Source organism: Trichechus manatus, unplaced genomic scaffold (assembly GCF_000243295.1).
Source record: "Trichechus manatus latirostris isolate Lorelei unplaced genomic scaffold, TriManLat1.0 scaffold00155, whole genome shotgun sequence".
In the NCBI taxonomy this organism is placed as follows: domain Eukaryota; kingdom Metazoa; phylum Chordata; class Mammalia; order Sirenia; family Trichechidae; genus Trichechus; species Trichechus manatus.
In genome coordinates, this window is record NW_004444091.1 from 1,977,645 (window position 1) to 1,997,214 (window position 19,570).

At 39.1% G+C, this 19,570-nt stretch overlaps 2 protein-coding genes across 4 annotated transcripts in view; one reads left to right on the forward strand and one right to left on the reverse strand.

The window, feature by feature from the left end:
- The window catches only part of GLUD1 (glutamate dehydrogenase 1), a 45,992-nt gene extending 45,920 nt beyond the window's left edge, over positions 1 to 72 (reverse strand). The window contains 1 exon segment of the mRNA XM_023740435.1: positions 1 to 72. This exon segment is cut by the window's left edge and continues 18 nt beyond it. Coding sequence (XP_023596203.1) covers positions 1 to 57 — 57 coding nt within the window. The 5' untranslated portion in view covers positions 58 to 72.
- A 34-nt stretch (positions 73 to 106) lies between these two features.
- The window catches only part of SHLD2 (shieldin complex subunit 2), a 169,749-nt gene continuing 150,285 nt past the window's right edge, over positions 107 to 19,570 (forward strand). For 2 of the 3 annotated variants that reach the window (XM_023740430.1, XM_023740431.1), the window contains exons 1-2: positions 107 to 263; positions 2,322 to 2,377. The gene's annotated coding sequence lies outside the window, so the exon portion shown is untranslated. Of the gene's footprint in view, positions 264 to 345; positions 484 to 2,321; positions 2,378 to 19,570 lie in introns of those variants that run through there. The other variant, XM_012558298.2, reaches the window with a different exon arrangement.

Here is a 19,570-nt window from a genome sequence, read left to right on the forward strand (position 1 = left end):
CAGGGCGGCGGGCCCGGCCCGGGACAGCAACAGCGCTTCGCCCAGGCAGCGGTACATGGCGGCGGGCAGGGGCGTCGGGGCCGAGAGATGCGTGCGGGCCGGAGAGAGACGCGCTCCAAGACAGCGGACGCAGGGAGGAAGAGCCCGGCTAGGGCGGCCTTTTTAATCCGCAGCTTCCTGCCCTGCTGGCTGTCTCCTCCCCTCCCAGCGCTCGCCGCCTAAACAGGAGGACGGACTTGAGGGACCGCGGCCCAGCGACGCCGGTGAGTGGCAGGGCAGGGGGCGCGCGCGGAGTGCGGCGGGCGCGCGCCGTTCAGGGAGAGGGTTCCCGCCCCCACCCGTCCTCCCCGCGGCGCAGGACCCCGGCGCGCATGCTCGCGCTCCCCTCGCCGCCGTGTGGGGGAAGGGCGCGCCCGGGGGGCCCTGGCGCCGACTGCCCGTGCTCCCGGGTAGCGGTCGCCGCTCTTACTGGCCACGTCTCAGGTCAGTGCGCGCTCAGGGCTCCCCTCGAGGAGGGGGCTAGCGCCTCTGGGGGGCGCTGGAGCGTGGGGTCTGGGGGCCGGGGCGGGAGGAATGATGCGGTCTGGCCGCCGGCCCGGAGCGGTGAGTCATGGGTGTCCCTCCTTTCCGTCCGCGCGCCCTTGGGCGGGGTGGCCCTCCCGGCCGCCCCCTTGCCTGCCTTTCGGCGGCCTCTACCTGAGGGGCAGGGCGCGGGGCACCGGGATGGGCCGCAAAGGGAGACAGAGCAGCGGCGGTCAAGGCCACGCTGCGGTGCTTGGCTTTATCGCTGGGGACCGGGAAGAGCTTAACGTTATCCAGAGTTCGACTCTTGAGGGGGCTTGCAAGTAACTGGAAAGGAGAAAGCCTGGGAGCCAGGGAATCTTTTACCCCCTTCCGTTTTTAATTTTGCCCCACTCAGTGGTTGAGATAAAATCGCTGTGTAAAACATTGCTGCGTTTTTTCTACCACTTACTGCGCTTCCTCTTTTCAGAAATAAAACAAAGAAACTGTAAAAATGCAATATTATTCCAACATATTCTTTCTCAGTAATATATGTAGTAGTTAAATGGTCCAGAGTAGAGTTTGTAAACTAAGCTACATGAGGTTTCAGTTATGTACTTATACATGCTGAGAAATGATAGTGACACTCCTGTGGGTGAATTGTTGTTAGGTGCCGTCGAGTCGGCTCCGACTCATAGTGACCTATGTACAGCAGAACGAAACACTGCCCTGTCTTGCAGCATCCTCACAATTGTTGTTATGCTTGAGCCCATTGTTGCAGCCACTGTGCCAATCCATCTCATTGAGGGTCTTTCTCTTTTTCGATGACCCTCTACTTTACCAAGCACGATGTCCTTCTCCAGGGACTGAGCCCTCCTGATAAGATGTCCAGAATAAGCAAGAGGAAGTCTTGCCATCCTTCCTTCTAGGGAACATTCTGGTTGTACTTCTTCCAAGACAGATTTGTTCGTTCTTTTGGCAGTCCATGGGTATATTCAGTATTCTTCGCCAACACCACAATTCAAAGGTGTCAATTCTCCTTTCGTTGCTCGATTTTTACCCGTTGCTGTGAGTCGATTCTGACTCATAGCGACCCCATAGGGCAGAGTAGAACTGCCGCATAGTTTCCAAGGAGCACCTGGTGGATTCCAGCTGCTGGCCTTTTGGTTAGCAGCCGTAGCACTTAACCACTAAGCCACCAGGGTTTCCTTCTTTGGGTGGGTGCTTGTGAAAGTCTAATAACTCAGTCATTAAGGCAAGTGAACTACCAAATGCGACATTACTTAGCTGTCCGAGTGTATTTTGGTGGTTTTAAAATGGCACCTTTTGACCTGCAAAACTGCTGTGCTTCCTGCCATGTTCACTTTATTCATCTGTTAGAATATCGAAGAGATGTTCTTAATTCCCACAATATTCTGTAAAGTATAAGGTAACAAGCTGGGTCAATTACATTCATCTATCTCAGGGTCGCTATGAGTCGGAATTTACTCCACGGCAACGGGTTTGGTTTGGTTGGTTTTTATCTCTGTACTCTCAAGGCAAAAATTATCCATCCTTATAAATGTAGCTGAAAACCCTCGTAGCGTAGTGGTTAAGAGCTACAGCTCCTAACCAAAAAGTGAGTAGCTCGAATCTACCAGGCACTCCTTGGAAACCCTTTGGGGCAGGTCTACTCTGTCCTGTAGGGTCGCTATGGGTCGGAATCGGCTCGACGGCAGCGGATTTGGTTTAGTTTTTTTGATTATAGATGTAGCTGTATATTTTACTTTGTTTGCTAAAGAAATTATACTCATCATTTATATTTGTATTATGGTTTTCAGTGAAAAATATTCTTGGGCCTGAATCCTGAATTTGCCTTGTTGAACAAAAGATTAAGGTACTAAATTTCCTTTTCACTTGATAGTATTATAATTTTATATGGGGGGGGGGGACTAAAAAAACCCAAAAGTTTCAGAATAATGTGCTTGGCATCAACAAACATGTGGAAATGTTTTTCTCTTCAAATTAAATTCTTTGGCAAATTTTGAGATAAGTGGTTTAAAAGCTTAGTTTTATTGTCCTTGTTTCTTGATAATAGCCTTCTGAAAAGTAAATGTTTAACCTTGCCTCTTCTAAGCCTTAAATCAAAACCCAAACCCGTTGCTGTCAAGTCCATTCTGACTGAATTTAAGAAGGTAGAAGGGATATGGAGGGGGTGAGGAATAGAGCTGTGGAAATCAGTATTTTTTTGAATCTTCTATGAGTCTTCTGAAATTTCAGCTTACAAAATGGCTCTACAAAACCCTGTAGATGCTGTTTAGAAATACTTTACGTGTTTGTTCCATCTAGCTTAAAATTATTTACTAAGATATAAAGTCTAGTGAATATCAACTTTGCATTGAGGATTGCCTTTATAAAATATATACATATTTTGCAAATTATTAGTAATTTTAGTAATGAAGTTTAATTATTTTAAACTTTAACTAAACTTTAATTATTAGTAGCAATTTCCAGTTCAAAGAAGGCCAGAATTTAATTTGAAGGGAATTTTGGTCTTTCAACAAAGACAAATCTGTTTTATGCCTTTGAAGTTTATATAAGTTTTTCTTAGCTGTTTTAAAATTCCAGGTCTGTTCTCCGTGAACGATAACATGCTTTTGTGCTTTAAAATGCTGTTAAAAAATATTTTACAAGAATTTTAGGATGAAGAAAGACATGGCGTATAAATACATGAACAACATAGTCATTTTTAAAAATAATTTGAAAAGTTAATACATACTTTTACTTTCTGTCCCTATATATACGCTTATTGTAGACATTTCATATAAATGGAATCATACAGTATGTGGTCCTATATGTCTGGCTTCTTTCACTTAGCATAATGTGTTCAACATTCATCATGTAGCATGTATCAGCACTTTCTTCTTTTTATAACTGAGTTATATTCCATTGTGTGGATATACCACATTTTGTTTATCCTTCGGTTGATGAACATTTGAGTTGTTGCCACTTTTTGGCTGTTAGATATAATGCCATTGTGAACATTTACGTACAAGTGTTTGTGTGGACATGTTTTCAGTTCTCTTTAGTATATACCTAGGAATGGAATTGCTGGACTGTATGGTAACTCTGTTTAACTCCTTGAGGAACCGCCAGACTGTTTTCCAAGTAGCTGCACCATTTTACATTCCCACCAACGGTGTATGAAAGCTCCAATTTCTCCAAATCATTGACAACACTTGTTATTATGTGTCTTTTTGATTATAGCCAGTCTGGTAGGTGTGAAGTGGTATCTCATGTGTATTGATTTGCATTTTTTTTGATGGCTAATGATGTTGAGCATCCTTTCATGTGCTTTTTGGCCATTTGTATATCTTTGGAGAAAATCCTTTGCCCGTTTTTAAATTGGGCTGTTTGTCTTTTTATTATAGAGTTTTGAGTTCTTTATATAGTCTAGATTCAAGTGCCTTATCAGATATATGATTTGCAAGCGTTTTCTCTCATTCTGTGCATTGTCTTTTCACTTTTTGGATAGTATCCTTTGAAGCACAAGTTTTTCTTTTTTTTTATTGTAGTAAATATATATCACAGAATTTGCCATTTCAACCATTTTTAGGTATATAATTCAGTGGCATTAATTGTATTCACAATGCTGGAAACATAAAAGTTTTTGATTTAGATGAAGTCCAGTTTACATATATTTTTTGTTGCTTGTGCTTTTGGTGTCGTATCTAAGAAATCCTTGTCTAATCTAAGAGCTCCAAGATTTATGCCTGTGTTTTCTTCCAAGATTTTTATAGTTTTTTCTTTTACATTTGGGTTTTTGATCCATTTTGGGTTGATTTTTGTATATGGTGTGAGGAAGGGCTTCAACTGCATTCTTTTGCATGTGGATATCCCATTAGTTCAAGCACCATTTGTTCTAAAACTATTCTTTCCCAATTGAATTGTGTTTGCACTCATTAAAAATCAGTTTCGTGTAAATGCAAGGGTTTATTTCTGAACTTTCAATTCTATTTCATTATTCATATGTCTGTCATTATGCTAGTACCACACAGACTTGATTACTGTAGCTTTGTTAGATGTTTTGAAATTGGAACGTGAGTCCTCCAACTTTGGTCTTATTCAAGATTGTTTGACTATCCGGGGTCCCTTGAGTTTCCATACGAATTTTAGGGTCAGCTGCTAAGAAGCCAGCTGGAATTTTGATGGAATTATGTTGAATTTGTAGATCAGTTTGCAGAGTATTGCCATTTTAGCAATATTATGTGTTCTGATGCGTGAACGTGAGATGTCTTTCCATTTATTTGGGTCTTTAATTTCTTTCCACAATGTTTGGTTGTTTTCAGAGTGTAAGCTTGGTACTTCTTTTGTTAATTTATTCCTAAGTTTTTTTTTTTTTGTTTTTTTTTTGATGCTACTGCAATTGGAATTGTTTTCTTAATCTCATTTTCCTATTGTTCATGGCAATACATAGAAATACAACTGATTATTGTATACTCATCTTTTACTACTTAGTTTTACTGAACTCATTTATTAGTTCATATGGTTTTTTTAGTGGATGTCTTAGAATTTTCTGTATACAAGATCATGTCATCTGCAAATAGAGATAATTTTATTTCTTCCTTTCTAACCTGAATGCCTTTTAATTTTATTTTCTTGCCTAACTATTCCTTACATATATATGTGTGTGTATATATATATATATATATACATCTATATATATATATGTTACTACTGCTGGTATTTCAGTGTTTGGATGTTTCATAATTATTTTTACCAGTTCGTTATTGATGAACATGTAGGTGTTTCCAGTCTCTTGCAATTACAACAGTACTGCAGTAAATAATGTATTATATAGAACAATAGTTCTCAAACGTTTCGGTCTCAAGACTCCTTTATATTTTTAAGTATGAGTAGTGAATTTGGACTTAAGAAGAATTTAATAATCATCATAATTTTGTTTCCCTATAAAGTTGGTTAATTCTTATTTGATATAAATTGTTACCTTATCTAGATGTTAAAAATGACATAATACAATGAAATGATAGAACAAATTAAATATCGAAATTTTTAAACAAGGGCTTTTAAAATGAGGAACTAATAATCTTGAGATTTTTATTAGGCAGGCCCCCATATATCTAATTTTAATAACTTTTGGTTCACAGGTGCTAGTCATACTTCATTAATCAGCCACATGAAAGTGAGGTGAGAAGGGTTACCCCAAACTAAGGGAGCAGCATATGCAAAGGCCTGAAGATAATGAGACCACAGCTGGAAACTGTAGGGTAGCATACACTTTGGTTAAAGGCAATTTGATTGTCACAACAATTTGACTGAATCAGCAATTTGGTTGAATATGAATATCCTTTACTTAATTTTTTTTTTAACTGTTGTTAATTTTGGTTCATCATGGGTTTTTTTTTAAGCCTTTGTGCCAATATTTTCCAGAAAACTGTTTCTAATATTTGATTTTCAGAAATGTTTGTGATTTTGATTTTTTTTAGAAAATCTTTTAATGAGCATGCCTTTTTAATGACGAAAACACAATAAAATAAATTACATGAATAAAATTATCTGGAATTTTTCAGGATTTGAGGTTTTTTTCTTTACAAAAAAAGTTGTTTTTTTTTTTCCTTTAATAAATCAAATGTCAGATATGTCTACTTGGCTGGTTTGACTAAGTTTTCATTTTGCTGCATTGCTAAATAACATTCAATAAGGATTTATTGACTCTTCCTTTCCATGCTGTGAGTAAACACAAAAAATCATAGTAGGATCTTTATTCTTTTAATTGTAGCAGGCAAGAAGCTTATGAGTGCTCTTAAAATAAATTAACTGTACTGAGGTAGAATTTGATCTTAACAGTCTGTAATTTGTTGTGTCCTTGTCTTTAGCTTGTTTTTAAACTGAGGTTAAAATTTTGTTTTCCTTTTACTTTAAAAGGATGGCACAATCAGTTACTCATCATTCAGAATGCTTCCATTCAGCTGCTTTTATTCATCTATGTGTACACCCCTCTATAAAAGCAAATCTTTATCTTAACTTTAGCATTTTATTTTTGGCAATTTTAGATCAGTTGTGATTTCAAGTATTCAGTTGCAGTTTGAATAGTAAGAAAGAAATTGTAAGCTACAAAAGGGGGCACATTTGTAATACTGTTAAAAACAGACATAACTGAAAAATACACTGGAGAAGCAAAAAGTACCTTCCCATTGACCATCACAGAAGAGTTGCAAAAAAACAGCCTTTGTTGAGAAGCATACATGTGAGTATAATTACATTGAGTTTGTTCCTTAGTTAAAGACAGAAAAGATAAAAATAAAAATCAGCGAAGCAGTAGAGAACGAAGTAGAGACACTGGTAATGATTAGAATTAGCTAAGGAACAGTGGCCTAATTTCCTGATCTAGATAACGTGAAGTGAACAGTAAGACAGTTCTGATGTTATTAGGATGCTGTGGCCCTCAAGTAATAGCTAAACAAACATGGCTTAAACTAAAGTGTATTTATTATGGAACTAAGATGACTTATTGAGTTAAGAAGATAAGAAGTCCAGAGGCAGGGCTGTTCCATTGTTGATACAGGGGCTCAGTGATGCCATCAGGAATCCATGTGCTTTTCTCTTTGTCACATTCAGCAAGTTGGTGATAACCTTTCTTCATGGTGGCAAGATGGCTACAGCAGTTCCAGGGATCACATGCAGATACAATTAAATACTGTGTAGAAGAACAGCAGTTTCTTCCCTTGCATATCTCTGTTAGTGAAGAAAACCTTTTCCAGAGGCCTTCTAGCCGTCTTCAGCTCTTGCAGGCCCAGTACCTAGGACTGGGTATATGTCCATGCCCTAGCTGTGAGGGAGCTAGGAAGAGGATTTTCTGGCACTTTCAATCTCTGAAGTACAGGTAGACTCTGCCAGCAAGGAAGAAGGGTGGGAAGAATAGTTATTAGGTAGGTAACCAACAGTGCTTGCCATATTTACCACAGAAAATAACTGAACCTGCTCTCTGCTGTTTTGTTATGGTAGTATATTTCCTTTGAATACAACGCAGTTTAAGAGAGGAAAACGTTTTTATAGATGGCTCTGGGAATTTGATGGTTGTATTTCTATGTTTTCTACCTTGAGAAGTCTACAGATTCTAGTTCCCTGTGAAATCTTGGATGATGATGATTGCTTTAAGATTATGCCTCCCTCTTTTGAACAGCTTTATACCATTCGCAGTTTGTACGCCAATAGCAACTTGTCCATTAGTTTTTACACTGTTGCCAGACAAAAGGATAGAACAGAAACCTATTCTCAACTCCTGGGGAAAATCTGGGAATTATCGTCAAGTATAAGATGCTCAAATAACGTCAACAGTCTTTCAGATGAAGCTGCCATCAGCAACTTGTTGTTACTGGTATAGAACATAGACCAGTGGCTTAAAATAATAAGAGAGCTAATCTGATCTTTACATTGAAATTAAAAGTTCTTTTTGGTCTTGTCCTAAGCACAGAAATGATAGAATACTATCATTCTGATAGTAAGGTACTGTCAGGACCACAGCTTGGGATAAGACTATGTTGAAGCTACGTGGGGTGGATAGTCAAGATATCCTTTACATAGTTATCATTCTTCATAGTTTCCCATCAAATGTGGAATCTTTATGATTGCATTCTTGAAGGGCCACCGAAAACCAGTGAAGCACAACAGATACTAGAAATTGAAATCTGTCAGCCATCTACAATGAAAGGTTAGGTCAGCTATTTAAAAAAAAAAAAAAAGAATGAGGTATTAGTGAACAACACACGCATATCACTGTGTCAGTGGGAAAGTGCTAACACAGAGACACAAGAAGTATCAGGACTTCAGACAAAGGAAAGTTGTGATGAAAGGCCCAAGTTAAAGCAAGCATTTGGTTCTCCCTTCATGTGTTCTTTCTGAGTCAGGTATTATTAATAGCCTGTTTCCAAAAATGGAATTATTTTGAATAGTTGTTAATTATTTTGTATATTATTATAAGTTGACTGTAATGACATGTAGACTTTGACTATCTTCTGTAATTTTATATTTTTTTCTGCCTCTTCTGTTTATGCAATACATACAATATTACACCAAGTGAACTGAGCCACATTAGAGGAGCAGTCAAAATTGGCTTTAAATTAATTAGAAAAAGCTTAAGTGGAAGAACTTAAAAACTCAAATCCTGAGAAATTCCAGTTCCTTTCTGCTCACGGTCTTCATTTATTTTAACATTTTCTTAAAGAAAAAAAGCACGTAAAGGAGAGTAACAGACCACCCTGTAAGTCTGCTCGAATTGTTGATGAATTTCAAGCTCCCTGACCAAACTCATGCTGTCTGAACTCAGGAACAGAATATATGGGATACTTATATTTCATTTCTAATCTATTTCTATTGATACATGTTATTTCTAATCTATATGACTATTTTTTCATGTTGACTCTCATGGAACATTTAGGCTTTTCTAGTTTTCTCTACGTTTATCAGTCTAAAGCAATAATAACTGCCAAAAAGTGAATTAGAATTTAAAAAGTAGGACAAAAGTAGAAAATTCTGAAAATGAAACAAAAATGCTTAAAAATATGCATCTAGAATCATAAAATCACTCCATGATATAATCAAGGTATTAATAGTTGAAAAAACAATAACTAGGCTTTTCTCACTTTTTAAAATGAATTTTTTAATTTTGAAATAATTTTGTGTAGAATAATTTGTTTTGAAATAGTTTCTTTGAAGTAATTTTATGTTTATAAAAGTTGCAAAGATGTTAGAGAGAGCTCCCATATACCTTTCACCCAGCTTTCCCTAATACTAACATCTTACATAACCGTGGTACGTGTATCAAAACTAGGAAACTGAGGTTGGTACAGGTATACTCATCTTTGATTGTCATTTCAGCCGAATTGTCTTGTTGACCGGCATGCTTTTTGCTGAATCACCTGGAGTTACACTATTGGTGTTGATCACAATCCCTGCTGTGCCTTTCAACTCTATGTCAAGTCATGTTTGATACCCTGTAACTTTGGGGCAGGTACCCAGCTATATCCAGTCTAAATGGTGGCTGGAAGCTTATGATGTGACTTGGTCAGAAAAAATGGCTTTCCAATTTTAATTTCATTGTTAATCTATGTGTATTTAGTCCCTGGGTGGCACAAACGGTTAAGCACTCAACTACTAGCGGAAGGGTTGATGGTTCGAACTCACTCAGAGTCAGCTCAGAAGACAGCCCTGGCCATCAGCTTCTGAAATGTCACAGCCTTGAAAACCATATGGAGCAGTTCTACTCTGTGTACGTGGAGTTGCCATGAGTTGGAATCAACTCGACAGCGATTGACAACAGCAACAATCTGTGTGTATCTCTCTTTTTAAAAGTGGTTCTGAGTGTCTTCTTAGTAACCAGAAAAGCCTAACTAAAATGGTGTGCGTTAGGTATCGGCATCAGTTCACTGTGGCTGGAGTGTGTGTGTACGTGTGTCTGTGGGGAGAGATCAGTTGAGGCAGTCGTACTAGATGCTGTATATCTTCATAGGACCAACTCTCTTACTGTCTTTACTCATACCTCTGTTGTGTATTTGTTCTTTGTGATTTTGAATTTTGGGGAGATTTTTCATAGGTTCTAGAACCTTTTGAACTGTTACCGCTTCAAATATTGTCTCTATCCCATTCTCTCTTCTATTACTTTTTCTATTTTACAACTTTAAAAAAAATTTTTATGCTTCTTTCTGTAGGTGCCTGTGGGCAGGCAAAATGTTACCTTGACCCAAGGTTTGCAGTTTCCTAGACCACCAAACAGTGCAAACCTTGGTTGGGAAACTGCAGGGACTAGTTTACTTTTAGATGACTTTTACCCTGAGAGTCTTACCCTTTGGAGTTAGAGGTTACTGTGGGATACTCTCTTACTAGACTCTCTGTGGGCTCTGTGATTTGAATGATGTTCCCCTTACTCAATGAGGCCATCAAATAAAAATTTATATTTTCCCTAATGATCATATGCTCTCAGGCCAAAAGCAGCTTCAGTGCTAACTTAACTCTTCTAGATTCCTGGTTTTACAGTTTTGGTCTGGTAATTCATTACTATCTTATCTCTTAGTGTCTTTAAGAAATTTTTTTTATACTTCACCTAGTATTTTTAGTTATTTTTGTCAGGAAAGTTGGTTTGAATCTAGCTCCATCATTTTGGGAAACTGGAACTTACGTTGTTATTTATATATCTCTAATATTAATCATGATTGAATTTTAAAAACACACATACAATCTTGTTGTATTTGACATGGAGTTGCATTCAATTTAAAGATTTTTATGTAGATAATTGACATCTTACAGTGTTATTTAACCATAAAAGTATGTGGAGCATCTTTCATTATATTCAGACAATCTCTTTTCTTCTTTAGTAAAATTTTTATAGGCTATATTTTATTACTCTGCAGTTTATGGTTTTTTTTTTTTTTAATTTTAAAGAAATTTGTCTTGATGACTTGTTAGACTTGTTTCTTTCTGTTTAAATAACTTTAGCCTGGAGAAGGCACCCTGTGATTTTACATAAGGCACCTTTCTGGAGCTTTCTTTCTGGAACTCTAGAATTGCACTGTTCTTAAAACAAGTAGAAACTTATCGTCCTTTATTTGGCTTTAATATCCAAATTAAAGAAATAATGATTGTCTACTTTAAAAAAATTAGTACTTCAGTTTATCAGGTGATTTAAAAGTTTATTTTGCCAATCACACTTTATTCTGATTCATTAATTTATGTAGGAACTATTTATCGAGCGCTTATTGTGGACCAGACACTGGAGTAGGTGGTGAAAAAGACTGACGAGATCCCTGCTCTCATGGAGCTTTCATTCTAGAATGGAGATTACAGATTTCGAGGAGTATTAGATAGGAAATAATAGGGTATTGTACTATAGGAAAGGAGCCCTGATTTTGCAGTGGTTAAGTGCTCAGCTGCTAACCCTGAGATCAGCAGTTCCAACCCACCAGCCACTCCACGGAAAAAAGATGTGGCAGTTTGCTTCCATAAAGATTATAGCTTTGGAAACCGTATGGGACAGTTCTGTTCTGTCCTGTAGGGTCACTATGAGTCAGAGTCGACCCAGTGGCAGAGGGTTTGGTTTGGGTGTTATAGGGTAACAGAGAATACCTGCTTTGCAGAGGGTGGTCAGAGAAGGCCTCTTGGAAGAAGAAACATTTAAGCAAACTAAAGGTTGAGACGGAACAACCTATATAAAGAAGTGTGGAAAAAAGTATTTGGCTATCCAGGTAGAGAGTGGCCTGTTGTGATTTTGGAGGGGTAAATAAGCAAGAGCTTCACACTTTTTGTGCAGTGGTGTTATAGATTGAATTGTGACCTCCCAAAATATGTATTGGAATCCTTACGCTCTGTCAGAATCAGCTCCACAGCAGCAGGTTTATATCTGTGGATATAATCCTGTTTGGGAATAGGGTTTACTTTGTTATATTAATGAGGCCATATCAGTGTGGGATGTGTCTTAAACCTACTCTAAAAAACACATCGATTCAGACTCATAGCGGTCCTATAGGACAGAGCAGAACTGCCCCATAGTGTTTCCAAGGAGCAGCTGGTGGATTCGAACTACCGACCTTTTCGTTAGCAGCCTAGCTCTTAACCACTTCGCCACCAGGACTCCAAGTCTACTCTAGACATACAGAAAGGGCAGATTAGGCACAGAAGCAAGCATGAATGGGAGAAAGATAGATGTCAAGTGGAGATCTCTAAGGAGCGCTATACTTAAAAACGCACACACAAAATAGTAAGTGTTGGAAGGATACGGAGAAATCGGAACCCTCATTCATTGCTTGTGGGAATGTAAAATGGTACAGCTGTTGTGGAAAACAATTTGACAGTTCCTCAGAAGTTAGACATGGAGTTACAATGTGACTCAGCAAATTCCATACCCAAGAGAATTGAAAACACATGTCCACGCAAAAATTTGTACATGAGTTTCTTGTCTTTTTTTATTGTACTTTAGGTGAAAGTTTACAGCTCAAGTTAATTTTGCATGCAAAAATTTATACACATATTGTAATGTGACACTAGTTGCAGTCCCTACAATGTGACAGCACACTCCCCCTTTCCACCCCAGGTTTCTTGTGTCCATTCTACCAGTTCCTGTCTCTTCCTGCCTTCTCATCCTGCCTCTGGACAGGAGCCACCCATTTGGTCTCACGTATCTGGTTGAATTAAGAAGCGCGCTCTTCACGAGTATTATTTTATATTTTTATAGTCCAGTCTAATCTTTGTCTGAAGAGTGGTCTTCGAGAATGGTTTTAGTTCTGTGTCAACAGAGCATCTGGGGGCCATTGTTTAGAGGGTTCGTCCAGTCTCTGTCAGACCATTAAGTCTGGTCTTTTTACATGAATTTGAGTTCTGCTCCACTCTTATCTCCTGCAATGTACATGAATTTCTTAACAGCATTGTTCTTAATAGTCAAAAAGTGGAAACAACCCAAAAGTCCAACAACTAGTGAATGGATAAACACAATGTACCTATATACAAAGGAATATTATTTAGCCATGAAAAGAAATGAAGTACTGATTCATGCTGCAACATGGATGAGCCTTGAAAGTATTATACTACATGAAAAAGCAGACACAGAAGATCACATATGGTATGATTCTATTTGTATGAAATGTCTAGAACAGGCAAATTCATAGAGACAGAAAGTATATTAGTGGTTTTCAGGATAGGGAGGAGGAAAGGAATTGGAGTGACTTTTAATAAGTATAGGGTTTCTTTTTGGGGTGATGGGAATGTTTGGGAATTAAATAATAGAGGTGGATGCACAATATTGTGAAGATACCAAAAGTTGCTGAATTGTATACTTTAAAATAATGAATTTTATATCATACGAATTTTATTTCAATTAACAAAAATTAAAGTTTTTGCTTTGCACTTAAATAAAATTCATTTAGCAACCCAGTTAACTCCTTTGTCTTAGGTTGTACTTGCCTTCTTACTGAAGTCATTGAATGCCACTGACCCACTGCAGAGAGTCATGGGGCAATAAGAAAATCATGGAAAGAAAAACTCTGTTTTTAACTTAAAATTATTTTCCTTCCAAGTATGAGACATATTAACTGAAGGTTTTTTTTTTTTTTTTAATTGTGCTTTAAATGAAGGTGTACAGGGCAAATTAGTTCATTAAACAATACACATATTGTTTTGTGACATTGGTTGCAACCCCACAAAGTGTCACCACTCTCCCCTTCTTGACCTTGGGTTCACTATTACCAGCTTTCCTGCGCCCCCCCATCTTCTCATCCTTGTCCCTTGGTTGGTGTGCCCATTTAGTCTCATTTTGCTTTATGGGCCTGTCTAATCTTTGGCTGAAGGGTGAACCTCGGGAGTGACTTCTTTACTGAGTTAAAAGGGTGTCCCGGGGCCATGCTCTTGAGGTTTCTCCATTCTCTGTCAGACCAGTAAGTGTGGTCTTTTTGTGTGTGTGAATTAGAGTTTTGTTCTACATTTTTCTCCAGCTCTGTCTGGGACCTTCTACTGTGATCCCTGTCAGAGCAGTCGGTGGTGGTAGCTGGGCACCATCTGTTTGTGCTGGACTCAGTCTAGTGGAGGCTGTGGTACTGGTAGTCCATTTGTTCTTTCAACTAATCTTTGGTTTTCTTCATTCTCCCTTGCTTCAGAAGGGGTGAGACCAGTGGAGTATTTCAGATGGCTGCACACAAGCTTTTAAGACCCCAGACACTACTCACCAAAGCAGGATGTAGACCATTTTCTTTATACACTATGTTCTGCCAGTTGAGCTAGATGTCCCTGAGACCATGGTCCCCAGCCCTAACTGAAGAGTTTTAAATAGGGAGTAATGTAACCTAGTTTCTAAAGATCACATTAATTGTATGATTGGAGGGGACAAGGGTGACATTGTTGAATGTGGTTAGGAGGTTACTCAACATTCTAGGAAAAAAGTAACAGTAGCTTGTATTAGGACATGGTAGTGAAGTTGAAGAGAATTGAATAGTCATAAAACATTCTGGAGGTGGTTGGATATGAGGGACGAGGGGCAGTGAGTACCTGTAGTTATGTGTGACTGGCTTTAATAATTCTACTAACGTGGAGAAGACTTAGAGTACGCCATGTCTTAGTGGGAAAATCAGCATTCCATTTAGACAAGTTCAGTTTGAGGTGCTTGTAAAATATCCAAATAGCGTTCTCTAGTGGGGAATTGGATCGGTGAAACTAGAGCTCAGGGGAGAGATCTGGACCATAGCTATAAATATAGATGATATTTGAAACAATGAGAATGGATATAACACTTAGGAATACTGAGTGCAGGAAACAGAATAAGACCCAGTACACGATCATGAGAAACTCTGCATGCATATAGTGAGTGGTCAGCTCTATTAATGCCCCATCCCCATGCAAAAAGATGGATCCAGACACAGACCTTACATCTTCCACAAAAATTAATTCAAAATAGATCGTGAATCTAAATGTAAGATGCAAAACTATAAAACTTCTAGAAGATAACAAAAAATCTGGGTGACTGTGGGTCTGGTGATGACTTTTTAGATACAACACCAAAAAAATCTGTGAAAGAAAAAAATTGGTAAGTTGGACCTAATTAAAATTGTAAAACTTCTGCTCTGAGAAAGTCACTGTTAGGAGAATGAGTAGAGAAGCCACAGACAGGGAGAAATATTTGCAAAAAGTGTTTCTTATAAAGGATTTGTATTCAAAATATACAAGGAACTCTTAAAACTCAACAATAAGTAAAACAACCCAATTACAAAATGGGCAAAATATCTGAACAGACACCTTACCAAAGAAGACATATGGCAAATAAGCATATGAATACATGCTCAACATTATATGTCATTAAGGAATTACAAATTAAAACAGTGAGAGGCGCACCTATTAGAAAGGCTAAAATCCAAAACACCGACAACACCGTGTGCTGGAGAGGAGGTGAAGCAACAGGAACCTTCATTCATTGCTTGTGGGAATAAATTCCAAAATAGTGCAGCTACTTTGGAAGACAGTCTGGCAGTTTCTTACAAAGCTAAACATAGGCTTACCATGTGATCCAGCAATTGGACTCCTAATTTTTTACCCAGATGAAAACACATCCACTTAAAAACCTGCACATGAATGTTTATTGTAACTTTATTCATAATTACCCAAAATTGGAAGCAACCAAGATGTCCTTCGATAGGTGAATGGATAAACTAACTATGGTGCATCCTTACAATGGAGTATTATTCAGTGATTTACAAAAAAAAGACTTCTCTAGCTATGACAAGACATAGAAGAACCTTAAATGGATGTTGCTAAGTGAAGGAAGCCAGTCTGAAAAAGCTACATACTATATGTTTCTAACTATATAACATTTTGAAAAAGGCAAAACTGTGTTGTTATTGTTAGCTGCTGCTGAGCTGGCCACCAACTCATGGTGACCCCACATACAATGGAATTAAATGCTGCTGGTCCTGCACCATCCCCAGGATTAGTTGGGGATCAGACCGTTGTGATCCATAGGGTTTCCATTGACTAATTTTTGTAAGTAGATTGCCAGGCCTTTCTTCCTACTCTGACTTAGTCTGGAATCTCTGCTGAAACCTGTTCAACATCATAGGAACATGCAAGCCTCTGCTGATAGATGGGTGGTGGCTATGCATGAGGTGCATTAACTGGGAATCAAACCTAGGTTTCTGGCATAGAAGGCAAGAATTCTACCACTGAGCTACCAATGCCTCGACAAAACTAGAGAGAGAGTAAAAAGATTAGTGGTTGCTAGGAGTACAGGGGGTCGAGAGGGTGGGATGAGTAAGGAGAGCACAGAGCTTTTTTAGGGCAGTGGACCCTTCCTGTATGATACGGTAATGGTGGGCACATGGCATTATGCATTTGTCAGAACATAGGACTGTACAACACAAAGAATGAACCCTAATGTAAACTTTGAACTTTAGTTAATAATGTAACAGTTATTATTACAACATCATGATAAATGGAGAAAAGATGGAAGTTGTCAAGGATTTCATTTTACTTAGATCCACAGTCAACACCCATGGAAGCAGCAGTCAAAAAATCAAATGACACATTGCATTCAGGAAATTGAGAAAATAATTTTTTTTAATTTACATTACAGCCACTGGGAATGTATGTTATGAAAATGATCAGTTGAGAGGGAGAGATTAGTGCGTATAACAGAGAGAGGGAATAACTGAAGGTGTGAAATCCTCAAGACAGAGAAAATGGTGTCCAGAGAAAGATGAAGATATTGATCTTTGAGAATATGGGGCATAGAGGAAGAGGAGCAATTTTGAAGGGATTGGATTTTTGACTTGTTGAATTTGAAATACCAGTGAGATATCCAAGTACTTATATCTTTTCCTAGACAGTAAAATGGGTCTAGAACTCAGCCTTGCATTCTAAGCTAGAGATATGAATTTTGCCATCATCAGTGAATAAGTAATATAAATACGCTTATCCTGGCATGGATGTGAGAAGATCAAAGGGCTCAGGCTGAGAATGGATCCCTGGGGAAATATCAGCATCTAAGGGGTGAGTAGAAAAAGGAAGGAATGGGCTGAGAGGTTGAAGGAAAAGTAGAAATTACTGTAGAAGCTTCCCCCACTTGAGTCTAAGCTTTTTGAAGACTGTGACTGTCATGTTCATCATGTTATCCCCAATTCTTGGCATAAAAGTAGGTTTTCAGTAAATATTAAATGAAGACTGAAAGGTTTTAAGAAAGAGAGTAGTCAGCAATGTCAGCTGTAGCAAACAGGTCAATTAACATAAGGACAGAGGAGTGCCCATTGATTTTGGCAACAAGTAGATGATTGGTGATCTTTTTTTAGAACAGTTTCAGTAGAGTCGGGATGGTAGAGATAAATGCTAGATTGCTGAGGCCTGAAGAGTAAACAGTTGGTGAGAGTGGAGACAGTAAGTGCAGACACTTTTTTAAAAGGTTGGCTAAGAAAAAAAAGTAGAGATATAGGATAGTATAGAGGAGGATGTTGTGCCAAGGAGAGTGTTTTAAAAATGAGACTTCAGCATGTTTATATGCTAATTGGAAAAAGTCAGTAGAGAGGGAAAAAATGAAGATATAGGGAAAAATGAGGTGATTGAACATTATCCTTGAGATTGGAGGGAATGGAGTGAAGATACTGGATGAGTAGGAATAACAATGCATTTTCTGAGGCGAGGCCAAGATGGTGGAGTAGTCAGATGCTTCCTGTGGTCCCTCTTAGAACAAAGACTGAAAAAACAAGTGAAGCAATTATATATGACAATCTAGGAGCCTTGAACATCAAAGTCAAAGTTGAAGAATCGGACTGAGTGGCAGGGGGAGGGAGAGATGGTTCAGAAGCAGCAAGGTGTTGTCAGACTTGACCCGGCGGGAGCCAGCACCCTGCAGGCCGGATTGGCTAGCGTGCGCGATGAGGAAAGCAGTGACGCTTGGGATGCATTTTCCACATTGGGAGAGACCAAGTGGCAGAGAGTCTACTCAAGCCTCCAGAACCAGTGAAAAGTGGTGCTCAGTCAGCAAAAGATAAGTACATGCATCTAACCCACCACGTGTATCGAATAACACCCCATTTTGAGAAGAAACTGTCTCCCATTAACCTGCCTCCTCCCCTCTCTGCACTGAGTCCTGGGCCAGCTTCAGCAATTGCCACGTACCCTGGGCCGGAAGTAGGACCCATTATGCACCCTGAGCCATTTCCTGGCCTTGGAGAGGGAACAAATTAATAAATGGGGAAAGATAATCTGCCAGTTCCACTAAGTCGGGAACTTAGGGCAAACACAGCTCCTTTGCCTAGGCACAGGCATAAGGGGTCAACAGACTTTATCTGCCTTTCACCCCTGCATAGACCTGTGTGCGCCCATTTCAACAGTGTAGGCCCTCATTAACACAGTACAACAGGGTATATACCTGAAGCCTAACTTCAGCTGTGTCAGCTATATGGTGGAGTGGCAGATTTGTGACATTTGACACTGCTCTGCCCATTAAGCAGGGTCCTCACACCTACATCAGGGGCCTGAGGACTGCTGGCTCCACTCAAGCCACCTAGCCACTTGCGACAGGAGACCCAGAGTAAGTGGTGCCTCCTAGTCCGTACAGCCAAAAACATTGGATGCCCATAGTCCAGCTGCGAAACCCATCCACTTAACACAATCTAGCGAACAGGGACACACTTTACTCCAGGACATTCAGGGGCAGCTGTCAGCCCCCTGCCTTGCTCAGCGTGTAACCCCCTACTGCAGCCAGACACCTGTGCCTACTCTAATCACCCCTGTGTGTCTAGGACTGTAGGTGAGAGCCTGCACCACACACTTGGTGACCGACTATCTGGACACCTGCGCTGAATCCATACTAGATAAGTAAACAGACTCCTGGGCTCACATACCTAGTAACAGATCTAACTACCTGGTGACAGGACGTTAGACCTTCAAAGATGCCAATAATCAAACAAGCTCACACAAACAGCCTATTTGGGCATATCAGAACAAAACAAGAAGGTAGAACACAGTAAGAAAACAGAATAAATACAATAACTTACCAATGGCTTGGAGACAACAGTCAATATAAATCACATAAAGAGGCAGACCACGATGGCTTCAGCAAGCTCCCAAAACAAAGAATCAAGAAATCTTCTGGAGGTAGAGAATTTCTTGGAATTACCAGAGGTAGAATACAAAAGATTAATATACAGAACTCTTCAAAAGATCAGGAAGGAGATCAGGCAAAACGCAGAACAAGCCAAGGAACACACAGACAAAGCAATAGAGGAACTTAAGAAGATTCTAGAAGAGCATAATGACAAATTTAACAGGCTGCAAGAATCCATAGAGAGGCAGCAAACGGAAATCCAGTAGATTAACAATAACATTTCAGAATTAAACAACTCAATAGAAAGTCATACGAGCAGAATTGAAGCAATGGAAGTCAGAATTAGTGAGTTTGAAGATAAAGCACTTGACACCAACTTATTGGAGAAAAAAACAGATAGAAGGATTTAAAAAAAAGAAGAAACCCTAAGAATTATGTGGGACTCTCTCAAGAGGAATGATCTGCGAGTGATTGGAGTAATAGAACGGAGGGGATAACAGA